Here is a 20186-nt window from a genome sequence, read left to right as displayed (position 1 = left end):
ATGAATAGATCTTGTGACACATGGCCTCAGACAGAAAAGGGTGTCTGTAGGGAGGGAGTCTTCAATGGGTGGGACTCAAAACAAGTGACGCATGACTAAAGAGGCCCAGGAAGTTCCAGCAGGCAGCTGTTATTGCTGAGATTGTGTGTGTGTGTGTGTGTGTATGTGTGTGTGTGTGTGTGTGTGTGTGTGTGTGTGTGTGTGTGTGTGTGTGTGTGTCTGTGGGTGTTTGTGTAAGTGTAAGTCGGGGCCCACAGGGAACAGCATGGGGCAACACAGGCTGGAGTGTCTGGAAAAACTCTGCAGAGTGACAAAAGGAGCAGTGTCGCTTGCAGCATATCTGTCTACAACACTTTACTCCCCTCAGAGTGTAACAGAAGGAGAGCCATGACAACTAAGTTGCAAACGTTGAATACATTCTGCTTGGTTTTGCATAAATCTAAGGGAGCATGTGCACTTGCATGTACACACTTTTTAAACTCATTTGAAGAATAAAACACCTCTTAGTTACCTATATCCAAAATCCAGTTAAACAGTGACTTACACTACATGAAGGGGGAGGCTTTGCAGCCTTACAAAATTGTTTGCTGCTCCTCATATGTTTAACGGCCAATCACTCCCCAGACTGCTTTGCTACAATAAGCATTTGACAGGGGTGGTTGTGACGCACTGGGCACAGAAAAACAAAGGCTTACAGACACAGCAGACCTCAGCTCTATCAGCCGCACACTAATCTCAGCCCCATGGGACAGACGCAGCCTTGTTGCTCCCACATGGCCAGATCAGACACAACATTAGTAGAGAGCACATTAAGGTCCTAACTAGGTTACGCTGTAAGCTCTGTTGCACAGACAGCCAGACATTATTGAATTTTTTAAGAAGTATATTATTTGTTACAAAATAGGATTTAACAAACAAGGTACAAGACGTCGCCAGATATGGCAGAGCCGGGACCCCACCATGGAGCCAGGCCTGTGGTCGGGGCTTGTAGGCGAGCGCCTGGTAGCCAGGTTACTACTCGCTGGACCCCGCCCAAATCCGACTCAAGCACGAACGAGAGCCACAAGGCCAGGCTCATAGTGTGCCCACCACATGCAGAGGGAACCATAAGAGACTGGTATAAGGAGGATCGGGCAGCGGTGAAAGGCGGAGACCCTATCCCCATGTGCTAAAACTGGCTCTAGGGACATGGAATGTCACCTTGCTGGGTGGGAAGGAGCCTGTGCTTGTGGGGGAGGTTGAGATATACCGGCTAGAATTAGTCTGTCTCACTTCCATGCACAGCCTAGGCTCTGGAGCCCTGCTCTTTGAGAGAGGTCGGACTCCCTGCTACTCTGGAGTGGCCTCTGGGGCTCAGTAGTCTCGTGTTGGGTTTTACCACAGTAAATGAGAGGGTCGCATCCCTGTGCTTTCAGGTCGGGGAGAGGTCTCTGACCGTTGTTTCAGCCTATGCACTGAGCAGCGGCGCGTTGTACCTAGTCTTTTTGGAGTCTCTGTCGGTGGTGCTGGACAGCGTCACTCTCAGGGACTCCAACATTTTGCTGAGGGACTTCAACGCCCACGTGGGAAACCACAGTGACACGTGGAGGGGTGTGATTGGGAGGACTGGTCTTCCCAATCTGAAACTGAGCAGTGTTTTGTTGTTGGATTTTTGTGCCATTTATTGTCCATTTGTCCATAACAAGCACCATGTGCACTTGGCACCAGTACACCCTAGGTTGGAGGTCGATGATCTACTTGTCTACATGTCCATCTACATGTCATGGACACTTGGGTGAATAGAGGGGCTGAGCTATCTACCGATCGTCACCTGGTGGTGAGTTGAATCCACTGGCAGAGGCACAAGCCAGACAGAATCCGCAGGCCCAAACATGTAGTGAGGGTGTGCTGGGAACATCTGGTGGAGCACTTGGTCAGGAATGTATTCAACTCCAACCTCCGAGAGAGCTTTTCCCAGATTTCAGGGGAGGCTGGAGACATTGAGTCTGAGTGGATAATGTTCTCCACCGCTATTGTCGATGTGGCCACCAGGAGCTGTGACCGTAAGGTCTGCGGTGCCTGTTGCAGCGGCAATACCCGAACCTGGTGGTGGACACCGCAGTAAAGGATGCTGTCAAGCTGAAGAAGGAGTCCTATTGAGCCTTTCTGGCTTATCAGACTTCTGAGGGCAGAGCAAACATGTAAAATAAGATGCTCTGTTCAGCTGAGGCCAAAATTGAGGTTCATCTTCCAGCTGGACAACAAGTCAAAACATACAGCAAGAGCTACAATGGAATGGCTTAGATCAAATAATATTTATGTGTTAGAATGGCCTAGTCAAAGTCTACGCCTACATCTAATCGAGTATCTGTGGCAAGATGTGAAAAGTGGTGTTCCCAGATACTCTTCATCCAACCAACGTGAGCTTTGAAGAGAAGAATGGGCAACATTTCAGGCTCTAGGTGTGCAAACATATCTTCAAAAGACTTACAGCTGTGATTGCAGTTCCATATTTTTATTTGTAAAATAGGTATTGGTAGATATTTAATCATTTTCACAATTGTGTACTAATTTGTATTGGTCTATCCTAAAAAAATCCCAATAAACAAATTGACGTACACAATTGTAAGATGACAAAATGAGAAAAAACAATCAGGGTAAGGGATACTTTTGCAAGGTTGTATTTATCAACTTTAGGGCTCCTGTTTTTGGATCAAAGCTCTGTCTAGTGTCCCTATATTTCATATTTTGCACATAAAGAAATTTCAATAAATCTTGTGATAAAAAGAACAGAAAAGATTCAACTAAAATTGGTTCTTTGCTGAGTTATGTTATGTCTTAAATTGGCAATGTTGTCACACAATTTTTATGGTTAAACGTCTGAGTTAAAAGGCTAAACAAAAATCTCAAATGGTCAGGTACATGATATGGACTGAAATGCATGCAAATGTAGGAAATGTGCAAGGAAAAATCTGCAAAAAAACAGCTGCAGTATTAATCAAGACCAATTAAAAATACAAGGTGCCACATGGAGAAATTAAGCGTGGCTATAAAAATTAGGCTGGGAGGCTCAAGAGACTTGACTGGCTGGAAAGGGGTCTGATGACAACTCCAATGTTCTGCCATACTGTTCTGCCAAGAGCACATTAGATTTGTGAGACATGTTTCTGGATTACAGCCTGCAGTTAGGGTAGTTTCATTAAGGATCATTGCTCTTAAGATGTATTGGTGACAGTTTTCATTTACAAAGTTAAAAATAACTGCAAATCCAAAATTGAAAAAAAACGATATCACTTTATCATGCATGTCTTATGTAAGTCACCAGACAGACGCCAACAGGAATCTGGCTGCCTCAAAAACAGTAAGGGATTTCCCATGTGAGAAGCTTCTTATTTGCTTTTGGCTCAGATTTGACTCTTGATAAAATGAATTCCAGTAACCCCTGTCAAATAGTTAAACACAACAGAGAAATCCATTTTGACAAGATGTATTGTTCCAAAACAGATGCTGCACAACTTTTGAAAGATTGATGGAAGCTCAGCAGAGGTTGACAGGAATCCAATAGAAAAACTAACTTGTCTAAATAAATCTTGTGTGATGCCAAAGTACATAAACACACCTCTGGGTTTCAAGCCAGACAGTGCAGCACAGTGAACCTGCAAGGAGAAAACCTTAGTTCACTGATAACACTCTATAGTGAAACATGTTTGTTGAGGGGCCTCTACATTTACCACTCCTTAATTCTGTGAGACTTTTGTCTTCATGATCGTGATTTGTTGAAAAACTGACAAGGTTTTTCGCATATGATAACTTTATTTCATATCATTTCCCCCCACGGAACAAGCTAAAAGAAACATTCTAAGGATGTAAAGTATCTTCACGAACTGGCTATCCAAACAACCTCATGAACCAGACATTGAATGCACAACAGCACCACCATGTGGTCATACTTCGCATTTCAAGCCATGTAGAAAGAATTCCTAAAAATAAATACTGAAATTAATTCTGTTGCCTTACATTATGTTTACAATTTTTGTAGTCTTTAATCTCTTTTATATCTGGCAAACGTGAACTAAATTTAAGCCAGAGCTACAATAGAATCGTTTAGAACAAAGCATTCTCATGTATTAAAATAACACGGTCAAAGTTCAGGCCTATATTCCGTCAAAAATCTGTTGACAAACTTGAAAATCAATTTTAAAAGACAATCTCGATCCATTCTTACAGAGCTTGAACTATTTTGAGAGGAACGTGGATGCAAAATGTCAGTTACTAGACATGCAAATTCTGCTTCGTAGATTGAATTGAATATAGCCCACTTTTTAAAACAAAGAGTAATTTTATTATATTTGCCCTTTATGGAAAATTTACATTAAGGAAAAAACCACAGTATATCTGTAAAACATTTAAAACTACATACAGTCACATCGTCCTTTCCGCAGGGGTTAATTTTGTTCTTTACGTCGCTCCGTAGTCTCCTTCTTTCTCTACCTGTCTAGACGCTAAAGATGGCTGAAGCTCCTCCATGCCGCAGCCGGTTCTTCTGTCACAGATGCTCACTAGAGATTAACCCACGGCTCCCCGTGAGTAATACAATTGAAAAACACTGTAGACGAAAACTATGTGAAGGAAAACACCAAGGGGTTGTTTTTGCTTGCATATAGTTTAGTGTAGCGACGGGACAGTCGTTAGCATGCTAACAGTGTTAGCAGCCCCCTGAGAGGTTCCGCTTGTCATTCACTCCATCTGTTGAGCCGGTTATCTTTGTTAAGACCTGCTAGCATCAAAACACAAACTGCGTAGTGACTGTACACAACTTGCAACTAGGTTTAAGCCTTTTGTGTCTGATTGTGGCTGCGTGAGGCTAACTGCTACCCGTTTTCTTTAGTGGCGTTATATTTAACGTCCAGAAAGAAGGTGCGTAGGATCTTAGACTACAAAATATATATTTTTTCATAATTAGCCACATGTCACATTAGTTTAACATGTATTTAACGAATCATATGAATGATTTATCAGAATGAATATATGTTGTTTGTTTGGCCGTTCAGTTGTAGGGTGGTGTTGGCTTGTCTGTGGCAGTCTAGAATGATCTGTTACTCTGTAACCATGCTCTTTTAAACATCCGCCATCGATTTCTCCTAGCTACTGCTTATTCCCGGCAGCCACTGCTAATACAGCTGTGCAACACCTCTGTTAATACGACAAACAAAACATTTACATAAGATTACCTTCCTTTTAATGTCAGTGGAGACATAAAATGCAATGACCTAGCTTCGTCAAAGCCACATAACAAACACAGTGACAGAAATATAAATATACCTATAATGTGTGGTTAGATTAGCGGCTGTTTAACGTGGAGAGAGTCACTTCTGATTTTTCTGTAAGATAGTAGGGATGTTACTTTGGAGCTAACAGCAGACGGGTCCCGTGTTTTGCTAGATTTTAAATTAATAGTTTAACCATAAACTAGTTGGTCTGATCTAACAGTGCATTTATTTTATGTCTGTGATTTTAGTAAAGGAAAACTTACCTAACTCTACCAGATTAATAATGTACCTCTTTATTTATATAATAAATAGATATTTATTCGTGTAGTTGGAGTATTCTGGTGTAATTCATGTCACTTGATTTAGATTGAAATCTGTGGTACGTTGTGACTTACATATACTAAAGAGTAGCTCAGTTTCCATTTTATTTGTTATATATTTACATGATCCATCTTTTTTTAGAGGTTAGCACTAGGATGGGAATTTATTGTACCATTATTAGGAATATAATTCCTAATATTAATTCCCATCAATATATATTTATTGATGGGCATTCGACTTTTGATTTACAGTGACAATGATAAACTCAACAGTATGATGTTTGCAAAGCCTGCTGCTTGAGTGGAGTCATCTCAGGTCACTTGGTGGTCCTTCATTTTGTCCCAGGATGGAATGGATTAAGACTGCCATACCTTGCTCCTTCTGAAAGTGGTCTAAGAAACTGTGGTCAGTTCACCTTTAGTCCATTCAAACCCGTATTTAGTGCTGATTGGTGTCAATGGAGATGGTCATAATGAAGCAGCTGGGGAAAAGCTTGCAAACAGAAAATCTGGTTAATCATCTAATAATGCAAGGGTGCCTAAGTCCAGTCCTCAAGAGCTTATATACTGTAGCTTTTAGATGCATCCCTTCTCCAACAATCCTTAATCAAGTGGCTGAATTCCCTCATCGGCATGTCATTCGGCTCTGCAGAGGCCTATTACCGAGCCATTCATTTGGTGGAGTTGACATACCCCCACCACCCAGATGTAATGTCACAGCAACATCATAGGTGTACCTTGGTTTAGACATAAAAGGAAATTTCAGTCTTAATCTCAGAGTTAAAAACCTTACATGACAAAAAAGGAGTGATTTGGTCCAGCAGGAAGAACTCTGTCATTCAGAGGCTCTAATGTCCCATTGAATTTGTTGTGATGGCCATGATTTTAAACAGCCTTTACAAATTATTTAAGATCTTGGTGACATGATATGAAGTGGATTGGCGAGTATAATGTGCTCTGTGCTTTGATGCTATAATTAGCAAATATTAAATGGTGAGGGGATCTCTTTTGATTCAGAGATGTTAAGTAGATAATTTTTAGTTTCTAATCTTCAGCTGCTAGTAGTGCAGGACTCTAGAATAATCTGACTCAAATATATTTGCTCCAGTGCAGGTTAGGTTTTCAGCAAAGATTACAAGACATATAGATGAAAACAGTACTAAATTACTAATCCTGTTTGTAATCCAAGTTAGTGAAGTGGTGATTTTTAAGCAGTTGTTTTTAGCTCCACTGAGAAGCAGTTAATTTAGGAGAATTTTCCAACTTTGAAGGGATTGTTTGGTGTGCAGAAATCTTTTAGTTTGGTGTCAGATCGGTTCAAATTCAATAATAAAATACTGACGGAAATTAAATGTTGTTATAGCTCATATTATGTAGATTTCTTCAAAGAGCCGTTGTAGATGCTGATGGCTGTGGGCAGGAAGGATCTCCTGTAGAGGTCTGTCTTACAGCACATCTGAAGAAGCCTCTGACTGAAGACACACTGTTGCTGTAGGACAGTCTCATGAAGAGGATGCTCAGGGTTCTCCATAATGTTCTTCATTTTATGAAGAATCCGTCTTTCCACAATGATCTCCAGAGGTTCCAGAGGAGTCCCCAGAACAGAACCAGCCTTCTTTATCAGCTTGTTGAGCTTTTTTAAGTCCCTGGCTCTGATGCTGCTTCCCCAGCAGATGATGGTAGAAGAGATCACACTCTCCACAACAGACTTATAGAAGATATGCAGCATCTTGCTGCAAACACCAAAGAACCTAAGCTTCCTCAAGAAGTACAGTCTGCTCTGTCCCTTCTTGTAGATGGCTTCACAGTTGCATCTCCACTTTAGTCTGTTGTCCAGGTGAACACCGAGGTATTTATACTCCTCCACCACCTCCACTTCTTCTCCCATGATAGAAATAGTTTTTGACTTATTCCTGTTTCTCTTAAAATCTACAATCATCTCCTTTGTTTTAGACACGTTCAAAATGAGATGATTGTTTCCACACCATGCCACAAAGTGGTCCACCACCTTCCTGTACTCGGCTTCTTGTCCATCTCTGATCCACCCCACAACTGCAGAATCATCTGAGTATTTCTGTAGATGACAGGAGTCTGTCTTGTACTGGAAGTCTGAGGTGTACAGAGTGAAAAGGAATGATGAGAGCACAGTTCCCTGTGGTGCTCCTGGGCTGCTGACTACCTGGTTAGACTCACAACCCTTCGGTCTCACAAACTGTGGTCTGTTTGTCAGGTAGTCTTTGATCCAGGAGATTGTTGAGGCCTCCACCTGAGTCTTCTGGAGTTTCTGACAAAGCAAATCAGGTTGGATTGTATTAAATGCACTGGAGAAATCAAAGAACATGATCCTCACAGTGCTGCTGGCTTTGTCCAGATGACAGTGGGTTTGTTGAAGCAGGTGTATGATGGCATCTTCATCTCCAACTCCACAGCAATAAGCAAACTGAAGGGGGTCCTGATGGTTTACTGTTTGCTTACTCAGGTGGGCCAACAGGAGTCTCTCTAGGACCTTCATGATGTGGGATGTCAGGGCAACAGGTCTAAAGTCATTGAGGACTGATGGGTGAGTTTTCTTTGGTACCGGAACAAGACAGGAGGTCTTCCACAACACTGGAACCTTCTTCTGGGCCATGTTAAGATTGAAGAGGTGCTGCAGAATCCCACAGAGCTGCTCTGCACAGACCTTCAGGACTCTAGGGCTGACATGATCTGGACCTGCAGCCTTATTCCTATTCAGTCTCTCCAGTTGTCTCTTCACCTGACTTCTTGAGGCACACAGGTGGAAGGGGGAAGCAAATGAAGCATCAGCATCTTCTGATATGGTTGAAGGCAAACATAGAAGCAGAAGGGTCTAGGGCTGAGGTTGAAGATAAAAAATGTGAGATGTTACTGGACAGCTGTGGGTCCTGTGGGTCAAAGGAGGGTGGAATGTCTGTTTGGCTGTGCGCAGGAAAGGAGGATGCTGAGCTTCTTTCTGAACTGAACCTATTGAAGAATAGGTTCAGTTCATTGGCTCTGTCCAGACCTCCATCGGTCTGATCATCCTTCTGCTTGAAGCCTGTGATCTTCTTCATCCCTGACCACACATCTCTGATATTGTTTTGCTGGATCTTGCTCTCCAGCTTCTTTTTGTACACCTCCTTGCTGTCTCTTAACTTGACTTTAAGTTGCTTCTGTAAACTCCTCAATAATTCTCTGTCTCCCTCTCTGAAGGCTCTTTTTTTTCTTGTTAACCAGGTCCTTCAGGTCACCGGTGATCCAGGGTTCACAAGGTCACGTCTGTTTAAAAACAGATGTGACTTTGTGAAATTAAGGTTTTTGCAGCATAACACGGCATTGTAACCAGATAACCCTTATTACAGCTGATCATAAGATGGTTGTACACAATAAAGGGTCTGATTACCTCTTTTTTTCATAATTTATTCTTGTTTGTTTCCAGGAGTATATGTGTCCACGATGTGAGTCTGGATTTATAGAGGAGCTGCTGGAAGAGAGAAGGTGCGCATGAAGTGGTGACTGAGCACAGTGTTACACACAATGTAGCAAATATTAATTATTTAAAAAAAAAACATGATCAGTCCAGTTTTTTTGTGTCGATCGTATTGCTCCAGTGATATTTGTCCTTTCCCAAAAAACATGCTTGATTTTTCTTGCCCATCATTCATTCCCCTGACATCCTAAATTGACTGACATTAGAATTTGAGGCTACCTCTAAAACTCATGCCATTGATTTTATTCCAATTTTCAGGACATAGCTTCTAAGCACTTAAATCAGGTTAGTTATAATTAGATTTTTAACTTACTGCTAATTTGTTCCTTTGATTACAGGTTATAAGTTGTGCATAACAGAGTCCCTCAATTTTGTTTAGTGGGGTCTACCAAGGCATTGAACATTGACTGTGGGTGTTGAATAAACTGGGACATATACAGGGGTTGGACAATGAAACTGAAACACCTGTCATTTTAGTGTGGGAGGTTTCATGGCTAAATTGGACCAGCCTGGTAGCCAGTCTTCATTGATTGCACATTGCACCAGTAAGAGCAGAGTGTGAAGGTTCAATTAGCAGGGTAAGAGCACAGTTTTGCTCAAAATATTGAAATGCACACAACATTATGGGTGACATACCAGAGTTCAAAAGAGGACAAATTGTTGGTGCACGTCTTGCTGGCGCATCGGTGACCAAGACAGCAAGTCTTTGTGATGTATCAAGAGCCACGGTATCCATGGTAATGTCAGCATACCACCAAGAAGGACGAACCACATCCAACAGGATTAACTGTGGACGCAAGAAGAAGCTGTCTGAAAGGGATGTTCGGGTGCTAACCCGGATTGTATCCAAAAAACATAAAACCACGGCTGCCCAAATCACGGCAGAATTAAATGTGCACCTCAACTCTCCTGTTTCCACCAGAACTGTCCGTCGGGAGCTCCACAGGGTCAATATACACGGCCGGGCTGCTATAGTCAAACCTTTGGTCACTCATGCCAATGCCAAACGTCGGTTTCAATGGTGCAAGGATCGCAAATCTTGGGCTGTGGACAATGTGAAACATGTATTGTTCTCTGATGAGTCCACCTTTACTGTTTTCCCCACATCCAAGAGAGTTACGGTGTGGAGAAGCCCCAATGAAGCGTACCACCCAGACTGTTGCATGCCCAGAGTGAAGCATGGGGGTGGATCAGTGATGGTTTGGGCTGCCATATCATGGCATTCCCTTGGTCCAATACTTGTGCTAGATGGGCGCGTCACTGCCAAGGACTACCGAACCATTGTTGAGGACCATGTGCATCCAATGGTTCAAACATTGTATCCTGAAGGCGGTGCCGTGTATCAGGATGACAATGCACCAATACACAGAGCAAGACTGGTGAAAGATTGGTTTGATGAACATGAAAGTGAAGTTGAACATCTCCAATGGCCTGCACAGTCACCAGATCTAAATATTATTGAGCCACTTTGGGGTGTTTTGGAGGAGCGAGTCAGGAAACGTTTTCCTCCACCAGTATCACGTAGTGACCTGGCCACTATCCTGCAAGAAGAATGGCTTAAAATCCCTCTGACCACTGTGCAGGACTTGTATATGTCATTCCCAAGATGAATTGACGCTGTATTGGCCGCAAAAGGAAGCCCTACACCATACTAATAAATTATTGTGGTCTAAAACCAGGTGTTTCAGTTTCATTGGCCAACCCCTGTATGTTGTTGTTATAGTATATTTTATATAGGATCATGTTAACAGAATGCGGAAATATTTGGGGAAACATGCTGTGTATATTGCATGTCAATCAGAGCTTCAAAAAAATTATAAATGACTGACAGCAAAACTTACTAATACAGAAGTTGCCTTGTAACTTTGTCAACAATCTGCTTCTCTGTCTAGTGCTGACAATGGTTCCGTGTCCAACATCTCCAGCGGGCCCCAGAACCAACAACCATTAGAGGTTTTTAACCTGAACTTTACTCCGATTAGATTCTTGCCTTTAACAAGGAGCTTTCTGTGTTTTTTGAGGTCTGTGACTCTGTTATGCACACTGTTGTGTAACAGAGTCAGCATTTCTTTAAACTGCTTTAACTGAACCCGTGTTTGGCATGATAGAAGTTGTCATAGCTTTAAGTTCTGCTTTTTCACCCTGCCTTATTAAGTCTATAAATGAGCCTCACTGACGAACATCATAGACCATCTTTGTAATTTGATCTCTGAAAGAATTTTTTTTCATTGTTAATTTTTTTTACTGTGCTGTTTTTATCTTTTTATCAGAATCTGGACCAGCAGTTGTTTACATTCCCTTCAGGTTTTGGTCAGTTGTCCTTCAGCGTCTTTGATGAGAGCTTTGACCTTGGGGCTGGACTTGGAGCAGAGGACAACCGGGATGCCGAAAACCGGTCAGAAAGGGAAACATCATCTCGGCAGCGATACAGTGCCAGGCAACCAAGAAGTCGTCATGGTTCAAGGCGCCAAACAGGAAGGCATGACGGAGTTCCTACTCTAGAAGGGTAAAACATTTGCTCTAGTTTTGGCTTTCTTTGTTACTCATTTGATTTTAAACCAGACTATGTAATCCTAATAGCTAAATTTTGTTTTCCTTGTCGTTTTTTTCATAGAATCATCCAACAACTCGTTAATGGAATAATTGCACCCACTGCAATGTCAAACATTGGTGTTGGAGCCTGGTGAGTCTGTGGCAATGGTAGTTAGGAAGCTAAAACATAAACTCACAGCAGTTTTCTGATTCTGATATCTCTCATTTTAAAGGGGGGTTCTCCACTCCAATCCAATGGACTATGCCTGGGGTGCTAATGGACTTGATACTATTATAACACAGGTATAATAAAAAGAAATAGCAAAATGTAAGATGTGGTTTATTTAAGTCTACAGTACAAATCAAATAATTCAAAACTCGAATGTTTCCTTTCTTGCTTAGTTATTAAACCAGTTTGAGAACACAGGGCCGCCGCCTGCTGATGGAGACAAAATAAAAAGTCTTCCCACAGTACAAATTACTGATGAGCATGTTGGTAAGTAAAAGGATTATAAGCAACAAGCTTTCTGTTTTGTCTTTTTGCTAGATGGCATAATTCAAGTCAAAGTAGCTCTATTTATGGTAGAAAGCAGATGTTTACCTACACAGCATAAAGAGGTATTTTTTTTCTCACTTTATGACGGTAAATCTGACTAAATGCCACCTGTTTTTGGTCAATTACGATTACCATTTGTGAAATGCTAGAAAAATTACCACACTCAATTTCTAGATATTTAGTTTTTACTTTCGTCAAACACAGACATTGACTAACTACACAACATTTTATTTAGTGGTAATGGTAGTAGGTACGATTGCTTTTTAAGACAAAGTTTAAACGTTTTGGGCATCTTTCTACAAGCTGCTATGCTGGAGTTTTTGCCCATTCCTCCTTATACAGGTCCTTCTCAAAAAATTAGCATATTGTGATAAAGTTCATTATTTTCCATAATGTCATGATGAAAATTTAACATTCATATATTTTAGATTCATTGCACACTAACTGAAATATTTCAGGTCTTTTATTGTCTTAATACGGATGATTTTGGCATACAGCTCATGAAAACCCAAAATTCCTATCTCACAAAATTAGCATATCATTAAAAGGGTCTCTAAACGAGCTATGAACCTAATCATCTGAATCAACGAGTTAACTCTAAACACCTGCAAAAGATTCCTGAGGCCTTTAAAACTCCCAGCCTGGTTCATCACTCAAAACTCCAATCATGGGTAAGACTGCCGACCTGACTGCTGTCCAGAAGGCCACTATTGACACCCTCAAGCAAGAGGGTAAGACACAGAAAGAAATTTCTGAACAAATAGGCTGTTCCCAGAGTGCTGTATCAAGGCACCTCAGTGGGAAGTCTGTGGGAAAGAAAAAGTGTGTCAGAAAACGCTGCACAACGAGAAGAGGTGACCGGACCCTGAGGAAGATTGTGGAGAAGGGCCGATTCCAGACCTTGGGGGACCTGCGGAAGCAGTGGACTGAATCTGGAGTAGAAACATCCAGAGCCACCGTGCACAGGCGTGTGCAAGAAATGGGCTACAGGTGCCGCATTCCCCAGACCTGGGCTACAGAGAAGCAGCACTGGACTGTTGCTCAGTGGTCCAAAGTACTTTTTTCGGATGAAAGCAAATTCTGCATGTCATTCGGAAATCAAGGTGCCAGAGTCTGGAGGAAGACTGGGGAGAAGGAAATGCCAAAATGCCAGAAGTCCAGTGTCAAGTACCCACAGTCAGTGATGGTCTGGGGTGCCGTGTCAGCTGCTGGTGTTGGTCCAATGTGTTTTATCAAGGGCAGGGTCAATGCAGCTAGCTATCAGGAGATTTTGGAGCACTTCATGCTTCCATCTGCTGAAAAGCTTTATGGAGATGAAGATTTCATTTTTCAGCACAACCTGGCACCTGCTCACAGTGCTAAAACCACTGGTAAATGGTTTACTGACCATGGTATCACTGTGCTCAATTTGCCTGCCAACTCTCCTGACCTGAACCCCATAGAGAATCTATGGGATATTGTGAAGAGAACGTTGAGAGACTCAAGACCCAACACTCTGGATGAGCTAATGCCGCTATTGAAGCATCCTGGGGCTCCATAAGACCTCAGCAGTGCCACAGGTTGATTGCCTCCATGCCACGCCGCATTGAAGCAGTCATTTCTGCAAAAGGATTCCCGACCAAGTATTGAGTACATAACTGTACATGATTATTTGAAGGTTGACGTTTTTGTATTAAAAACACTTTTCTTTTATTGGTCGGATGAAATATGCTAATTTTGTGAGATAGGAATTTTGGGTTTTCATGAGCTGTATGCCACAATCATCCGTTTTAAGACCATAAAAGACCTGAAATATGTCAGTTAGTGTTCAATGAATCTAAAATATATGAATGTAAAATTTTCATCATTACATTATAGAACATAATGAACTTTATCACAATATGCTAATTTTTTGAGAAGGACCTGTAGTGCTCCTGTAACTGACTTAGGTTTGTAGGCTGCCTTGCTCAAACAAACCTTTTCAGCTCTGTTCACAAATTTTTCTAGGCTACCATGATCAGCGCCACTTTGTGGAAAGCGGTGGTTGGCTTAGGGTCATTGTCTTTTTGGAACACCAGTTTATGCCCCTGCTTTAACTTTCCAGGCTGATGTCTTGAGATGTTGCTTCAGTATTTCCGCTTGTGATTGTGGCACCGGTCCCTCCTGCTGCAACAGCCACAAACATGATGCCGCCACTTTCCTCAAAATGGGTGGTCTTCACATGAGGTCACGGTTACGTGACCGCACTTCGCGATCGCCATCTTGGGTGGCAGCTGCAGCCTGTTTTCATTGTTTTAGCGTTATTAGTGAACCAAAACTCCAGACCATTCAATTTCACTATGGGGAAAACTTGCTTAATTGTGGTTTGTGCTGCGCCTCGGGGTCAAGACCAACGTTCAGTCTATCATCTGCCAGCCATGATAGAAAATCAGTGTGAGAAAATAGAAACACTGAGTACACAACGTCGACTACTGTGGCTGAATCGATATCCAGGGCGGATTTGGAAGTTTGAACCTCACTCACGCCCGAGTGTGCAGTGCACATTAAGTGACAGGTAAATAAATAATGTTCGTCTACGTTTATTGTAATAATATTGTGGAAAGTAGTCAGCCAAGACTGTCAGCTGATCAGTTGATTCTGAGCTGGGTGGTGGCACTCCGCACTGCTACCCAGCACTCAGCACTGTGACCTACTTCAGTAAGCTGCGCTCTCACGCCTTAACCAGTTAGATGTAGGCCGAAATTTACCTTTACTGTTATGCTGTAAATGTATTATCGAGTAATATAACTACTATGTAGTTATCCAATAAAAGGCAATATTGAACTTATTGTGGATTTTTGCCTATGTTGTGGCTATGAAAAAATAGTTGTGCGGCCAATCGTCCAGATTTGTGCCAAACAAACCATCAGGTAGTACATAGGGATCCACCTTGTTGATGATCGCAATTTTCTTGAGGTGCATGGCCTTATCAGGAAGCTGTAATGACTCTAGATACTTATCCACGATCGAAAAAGTATGAAATGTTGCAATGTTATGAAAAGCGTGAAATGACACTGAGACACCCAAGATGGCAGACCAGAAGTAAGGCTGCGACTTCAGTGACATCAGTGAAAACCCCCCATTGGGTTTGTCCTCTTTGGCTTGCAAGCTTCCCCTCCTACCTATTTAACAATGTTCGTCAGACCCCAGGTTATGTCTCTGAAAATGTTGGCTGTATTTATAGATCGCATCCCTATTATTTTGTTGATTAAACAAATCTGCATTTTCCATATACATTTCCTTTTAAAGGGTTGTTAACCAGACAGCTCTCATTGTAGGGAGAGTGGCCCAGAGAGCAGCTGAAATACCAGTCATTAAATTTTGTGACGTTCAAACCACCGCACACTTTTTTAAAGCGGGAGAACGACTTTCCTGTAAGTTATATATCTGCACAAATACCTTGAAACACAGTGAAATAGGCTATGAGCTGAATTCTCAATGCATCTTCTCAAAATGGAGTGAACATGCTAGCATTAGCCTAGCACTTTGTCTGTAGACCGTAGCTGTTTGTTTATGACTCTGACCTTTTTAATAAGGATATATAATATATCATCAGAACACCCTAAGTAGTTCATAATTCTGTATTGCTTCTTGGCACTTCTCAACCAAAATCAGTGAAAGGCTCCTGTTCACATCCTATGTGTACCCGATGTCTTAACACACACTTCTTTTCAGCTTCGAGACTGGAATGTCCAGTGTGTAAAGAAGATTATAGTGTTGGAGAAAATGTTCGGCAGCTCCCGTGCAATCACATGTTCCACAACGATTGCATAGTCCCCTGGCTGGAACAGGTATTACACACCATCCTACCCTATTTTCTCTTTTGCTTACTGTAAATATTCACCAGTTGGTGTTTGAAACCAGGTCATGAAGGGTAAACATCTATAACACCTTTGTGTTTGTTTTCTCCAGCATGACACTTGTCCGGTGTGCAGGAAAAGCTTGACTGGACAAAACACAGCAACAAACCCTCCAGAACTATCAGGGATGAACTTTACATCCTCGTCTTCCTCGTCCTCTTCCTCCTCCTCCTCCTCTTCTACCCCTCAGTCCTCAGGTTCCACCAGCAATGAGAACTCCACTGATAACTCATAGGAAGGGCATTTATATCCATCACCTCATGAGCTGTTTTTTGCTCCTCTGCTGCTCCACTTCAGAGCATTGACCTCCAGTCCCTCCCTGCAGTAGGGCAGAGGCCTGAGCGTATATCACCAGGATCACTCAGGCCTGTTTCAGGGGTAAGTGATACATGTGTTTATGTATTTCTGCCCTCCGCGTCTCTCCCCCCACCTTCATCAGAAATGTGAACAATGGAAGGACAGAAACCTGCAGTGCAGCTTCTGACTGGGAGGATGTGGAAAAGCATGGAAACTTCAAGAGACTTGTGGTGCTTAAAGCACCTCTGAAAGGAGAGAATCCAAAGGTAGAAGACTAGGAACACCAAGACAATTACCAGTGTTTTTGTAAATCTCTAGTCTTGGTTGCTTTAATATTGACCCACTTTTGCCATAGACAAAAGATATGGTTATTTCTTTTTGTTCTAAGAAGTAGCATTCAAATCTTTGAGTGCACACTTTCAGTGTGCATTAGGATGTATTCATGGTTTTAAAAAAATATTACACTTCCTTTGGTTTCCAATTAAAATGTACAATAGTTTACATAATTGTTTGTTTTGAACAGACTTATTTTATTGGATGAATTGCAGTGATTGTTTAAATAAAACAAGTTCTTGCTAAGGCCCACCCCACACTAACCCAGTTATTTTTAAAAACTGAGATTTTCCATCCCAGTTGCACCAGTTTTGGGTGACAAAAACTAAGCTTTTTGGTGTAAATGTGCAGGTTATAATTCACACTGACTCTCTGCGTTTTGCTCTCCGTTGCAAAAAGAAGCCATTCTAGTCAATGCGGTATTTCACTCTGGCTCGTTGCCGCTGCGGCGTGACGGAGAACCCTCCTCCGTCATCCATCAGAGAAACAGATCAAAACTATTTATGACGGATAACGGAGCACAGACGCATGAATATTATTTGAGGTAGAGGTTATGTGCATGTACGGGTCCTAATGTGCGTTCAATGTGAACGATGTGCAACGTATGGTGGTGTGAACTAGGAGTGACACTGGAAGCCTACTCTACCTTTTTTTTTTTTTTTTGCAATAAACCACAACTGCAGTGAAGCAGTTTTTAAAAAATATTTTCCACATCTCTGTTTCCATATAACTTCTAATGTATCCTGCTGAAGGTATTTTGCTGCGTTGGAGTTGTCTTGGAAGCTGAAGATCGGAGCAGGGAGCGACTACACACCCGGGTTAAGTGGATTCTTCTTGCAAGTCAGAAATTGCTGCGATTTGCCGATTGTTTTGGTGGTAACTATAATAAGCAATACATGCCGACAGTATATTTCTCATTACATTAAAACAAGTACAAAGAAGCACCATTAAACACAGAGAGGAAAGGAAACGGTATCATTGAGAACAGAAACTAGAGCTGTTTTGGAGCATCTTTAGCGCTGCTTTAGCTGTTTAAATATCTTTTTATTGGGGAAGTAGTAAATGTCGACATTTTGCTACTTGCTAGTAAACATAGGTCTTAAACCGTTTTCGATTAGAACCTGAAAATCAGGGGAAAATATCAGTTTAAAAATATCTGGAGAAGTGTAGCTGGAGCCTAAATAAAACTTGTCAAGATTTGTGGGAAATATATCTGTAAGCATCAAATTTGTTTTTTACTAAAAATATTTTTTAACGTCTCCAGTTGAAAAATTATTAATTACAAGTATGATTTGTATACTAAACAATTAACCGTTATTGATAGTAAAACAAATGTGTTTATATTTAGCACAAGTCATTCCCAGTATGTTTATTTGTAGGATCCTAAAAACACAGGCAACAGTACTAGATACTGGAAATACAGGTTTCCACTTTTCTTTGAGGTTTGATCTGTTGATTCTGATTTTGACCAATTCCTGATTTTGACCAATTTCTTATTTTCTTGAGATCTATAATGCATAAAACAGGAAAACCTGTGCCATGTGTTCTTTGATAAAGCTAGTTTTAAATCCAGCAGAACATGAGTGAACTACAAGAATGTCCTTAAATGGGTTTTGTTTTTAATTAATCCTAAAGTGCATCAACATACAATCTGTTTTTCCATATGTCTATGACCAGTGCATTTAATAATTCTGGAAAAAAAATGTTTTTTTTAAAATATATTTTCACCAATCAGAGATGATTTAGTGGAAATTGTCTGACTCCAATATCTGGCCAATTGATTGATGCACCTCTTAACAGTACGTACAAAAACGAACCTTCTATGTAAAGCTCCCACAAACTGTGTTTTAACTGCTGTGTTTTGTTGGATTTGGTTAGACTGAGTTTGTGGCATTGTGAGTAGAAACCTTATTGAGTTTTATTGAGTATTTTTTAAGCTGTGCAAGATGAAGGACAGATAGAGTTTAAATAAAGGATCCTGTGATGATTTTTAAAAAAGCATATATATATTTAAACATTCAATGTCTGAGATGTTAAGGTTTTTGGTTTCCAGTCTAATTTATGTGTTCTTTTCTTGGTGCTTTGCACTCTTAGAACAATTGAGGGACAATAGCCTACATTAGCGAACACCTTTGAACCTTTTTTCAATGCATAATAAGTCTTTGAGATAATTTTGTACTTTCAAAGTGATGACTGGTCAAATGGTATGCAAACAGTAAACAAACTCTGTATGAAATCCTTTACTGCTGCACTTGCCTGATAAATATCAATAAGCGAACTACATTCTGCTTCCTTTTATTGTTTAGCTACATGTGTGCATTTCCTCTACTTGTACCCTTGTTGTCCCCTGTGATGTTAGGTTCTAAAGGGTTTAACCAGAAGGGATTGTTGTGGCGCCCTGAACACTTGTGGATACACACAAATGAACACATTTGATTTATAGCTTTGGGATTATTTTTTTTTACAATATAAAAATTAATTAATGTTCAGCTCCTTTCCTCACATTATTGTTAAGTGTTTTTATCAGAGATTACTGCCTGGCAAGTTCATTAAAAATGTGATTGCGTCAGGTTCAGTGATGCAGAGCAGACTTTTTCTCTAATACCAGTTGTATTATTTCATTAGGTTTGTAGAAGCTTGCAGCTCCTTCATGTGAGTGAAGGTTGCCTGATTTTTGGTTTTAATGGAAAGATGAGAGTATCTAAACAGCTGTCTTGAATAAAACTTTGTAGAAATTAATTTCTAAGTAATCACTTCAGATATGCCATGTTGGATTTCTTCTTCCCTCTGAAGGTGCCGTTACATTTAAAGTGCCTGCCATATTTATTTGCAGCCCTGGTTAAGATGTTTTGAAAAGGCTGAAAATGTCTTTCAGTACAATATAAAGATGTTGTAGTGAAGACTTTAGGAAAATCCAAAACAAAATGTTGAAATAAATGTTTAAAAAATCACTGGTGACAGTCTTTGGTATCTGCAGCAGCTCCTTTTAAAATAAATGCATCTGAAGAATTTTTAATTAATGTCATTTGTTTTACCTTTTAAAGATTGTAGAAACATTTTAGTAATTCATGTCTTTGTTTTTGTTTTTTTCCCTTGTTTATTATTTACTTTTACAAAGGTCCATTTCTCTTAGCCACAGGCTACTAAACTGGATGAGAATCCATCTCTTCAGTTTAAAATTATCTGGAGCAGTGTAGCTGGAGCCTAATTTAAATGCGTCAGAATTTGTGGGAAATATATCTGTAAGCATAAAATAAGGATTTCTTTTTCCTCATACTGCTGAAAATGGTGTGTATTTTGTATTTTTTTACAAAAAATATTGCAGTTGAATTAAAAATTGCAAGTATGATTTATTTACCAAACAATTAACCGTTATGGATAGTAAAACAAAATGTTTTCTGACCTAACATTCCCAGCATGTTTATTAGTAGTGTCCTAAAATCATAAGCAACAGTACTAAAGATGCACTGATCAGGCTTTTCCAGGCCAATACATATTTCCACTTTTCTTTGAGGTTTGATCTGTTGGTTCTGG

General features: G+C 40.7%; 1 protein-coding gene across 1 annotated transcript; it reads left to right on the top strand.

Moving 5' to 3' along the window:
* Positions 1–4452: 4452 nt before the first annotated feature.
* LOC124874374 (E3 ubiquitin-protein ligase RNF126-like) lies at positions 4453–19603 on the top strand. The gene is made up of 9 exons (XM_047375714.1): positions 4453–4562; positions 9006–9064; positions 10949–11009; positions 11327–11562; positions 11671–11739; positions 11822–11891; positions 11991–12084; positions 15838–15953; positions 16075–19603. Exons 1-9 carry the CDS (start codon positions 4488–4490, stop codon positions 16255–16257), a joined length of 963 nt encoding a protein of 320 aa, XP_047231670.1. The 5' UTR covers positions 4453–4487; the 3' UTR covers positions 16258–19603.
* The last annotated feature ends 583 nt before the right edge of the window (positions 19604–20186 follow it).

The sequence above is a fragment of the Girardinichthys multiradiatus genome, chromosome 9 (assembly GCF_021462225.1).
Source record: "Girardinichthys multiradiatus isolate DD_20200921_A chromosome 9, DD_fGirMul_XY1, whole genome shotgun sequence".
NCBI lineage: Eukaryota > Metazoa > Chordata > Actinopteri > Cyprinodontiformes > Goodeidae > Girardinichthys > Girardinichthys multiradiatus.
This window is presented reverse-complemented; position numbering and strand designations above follow the sequence as displayed.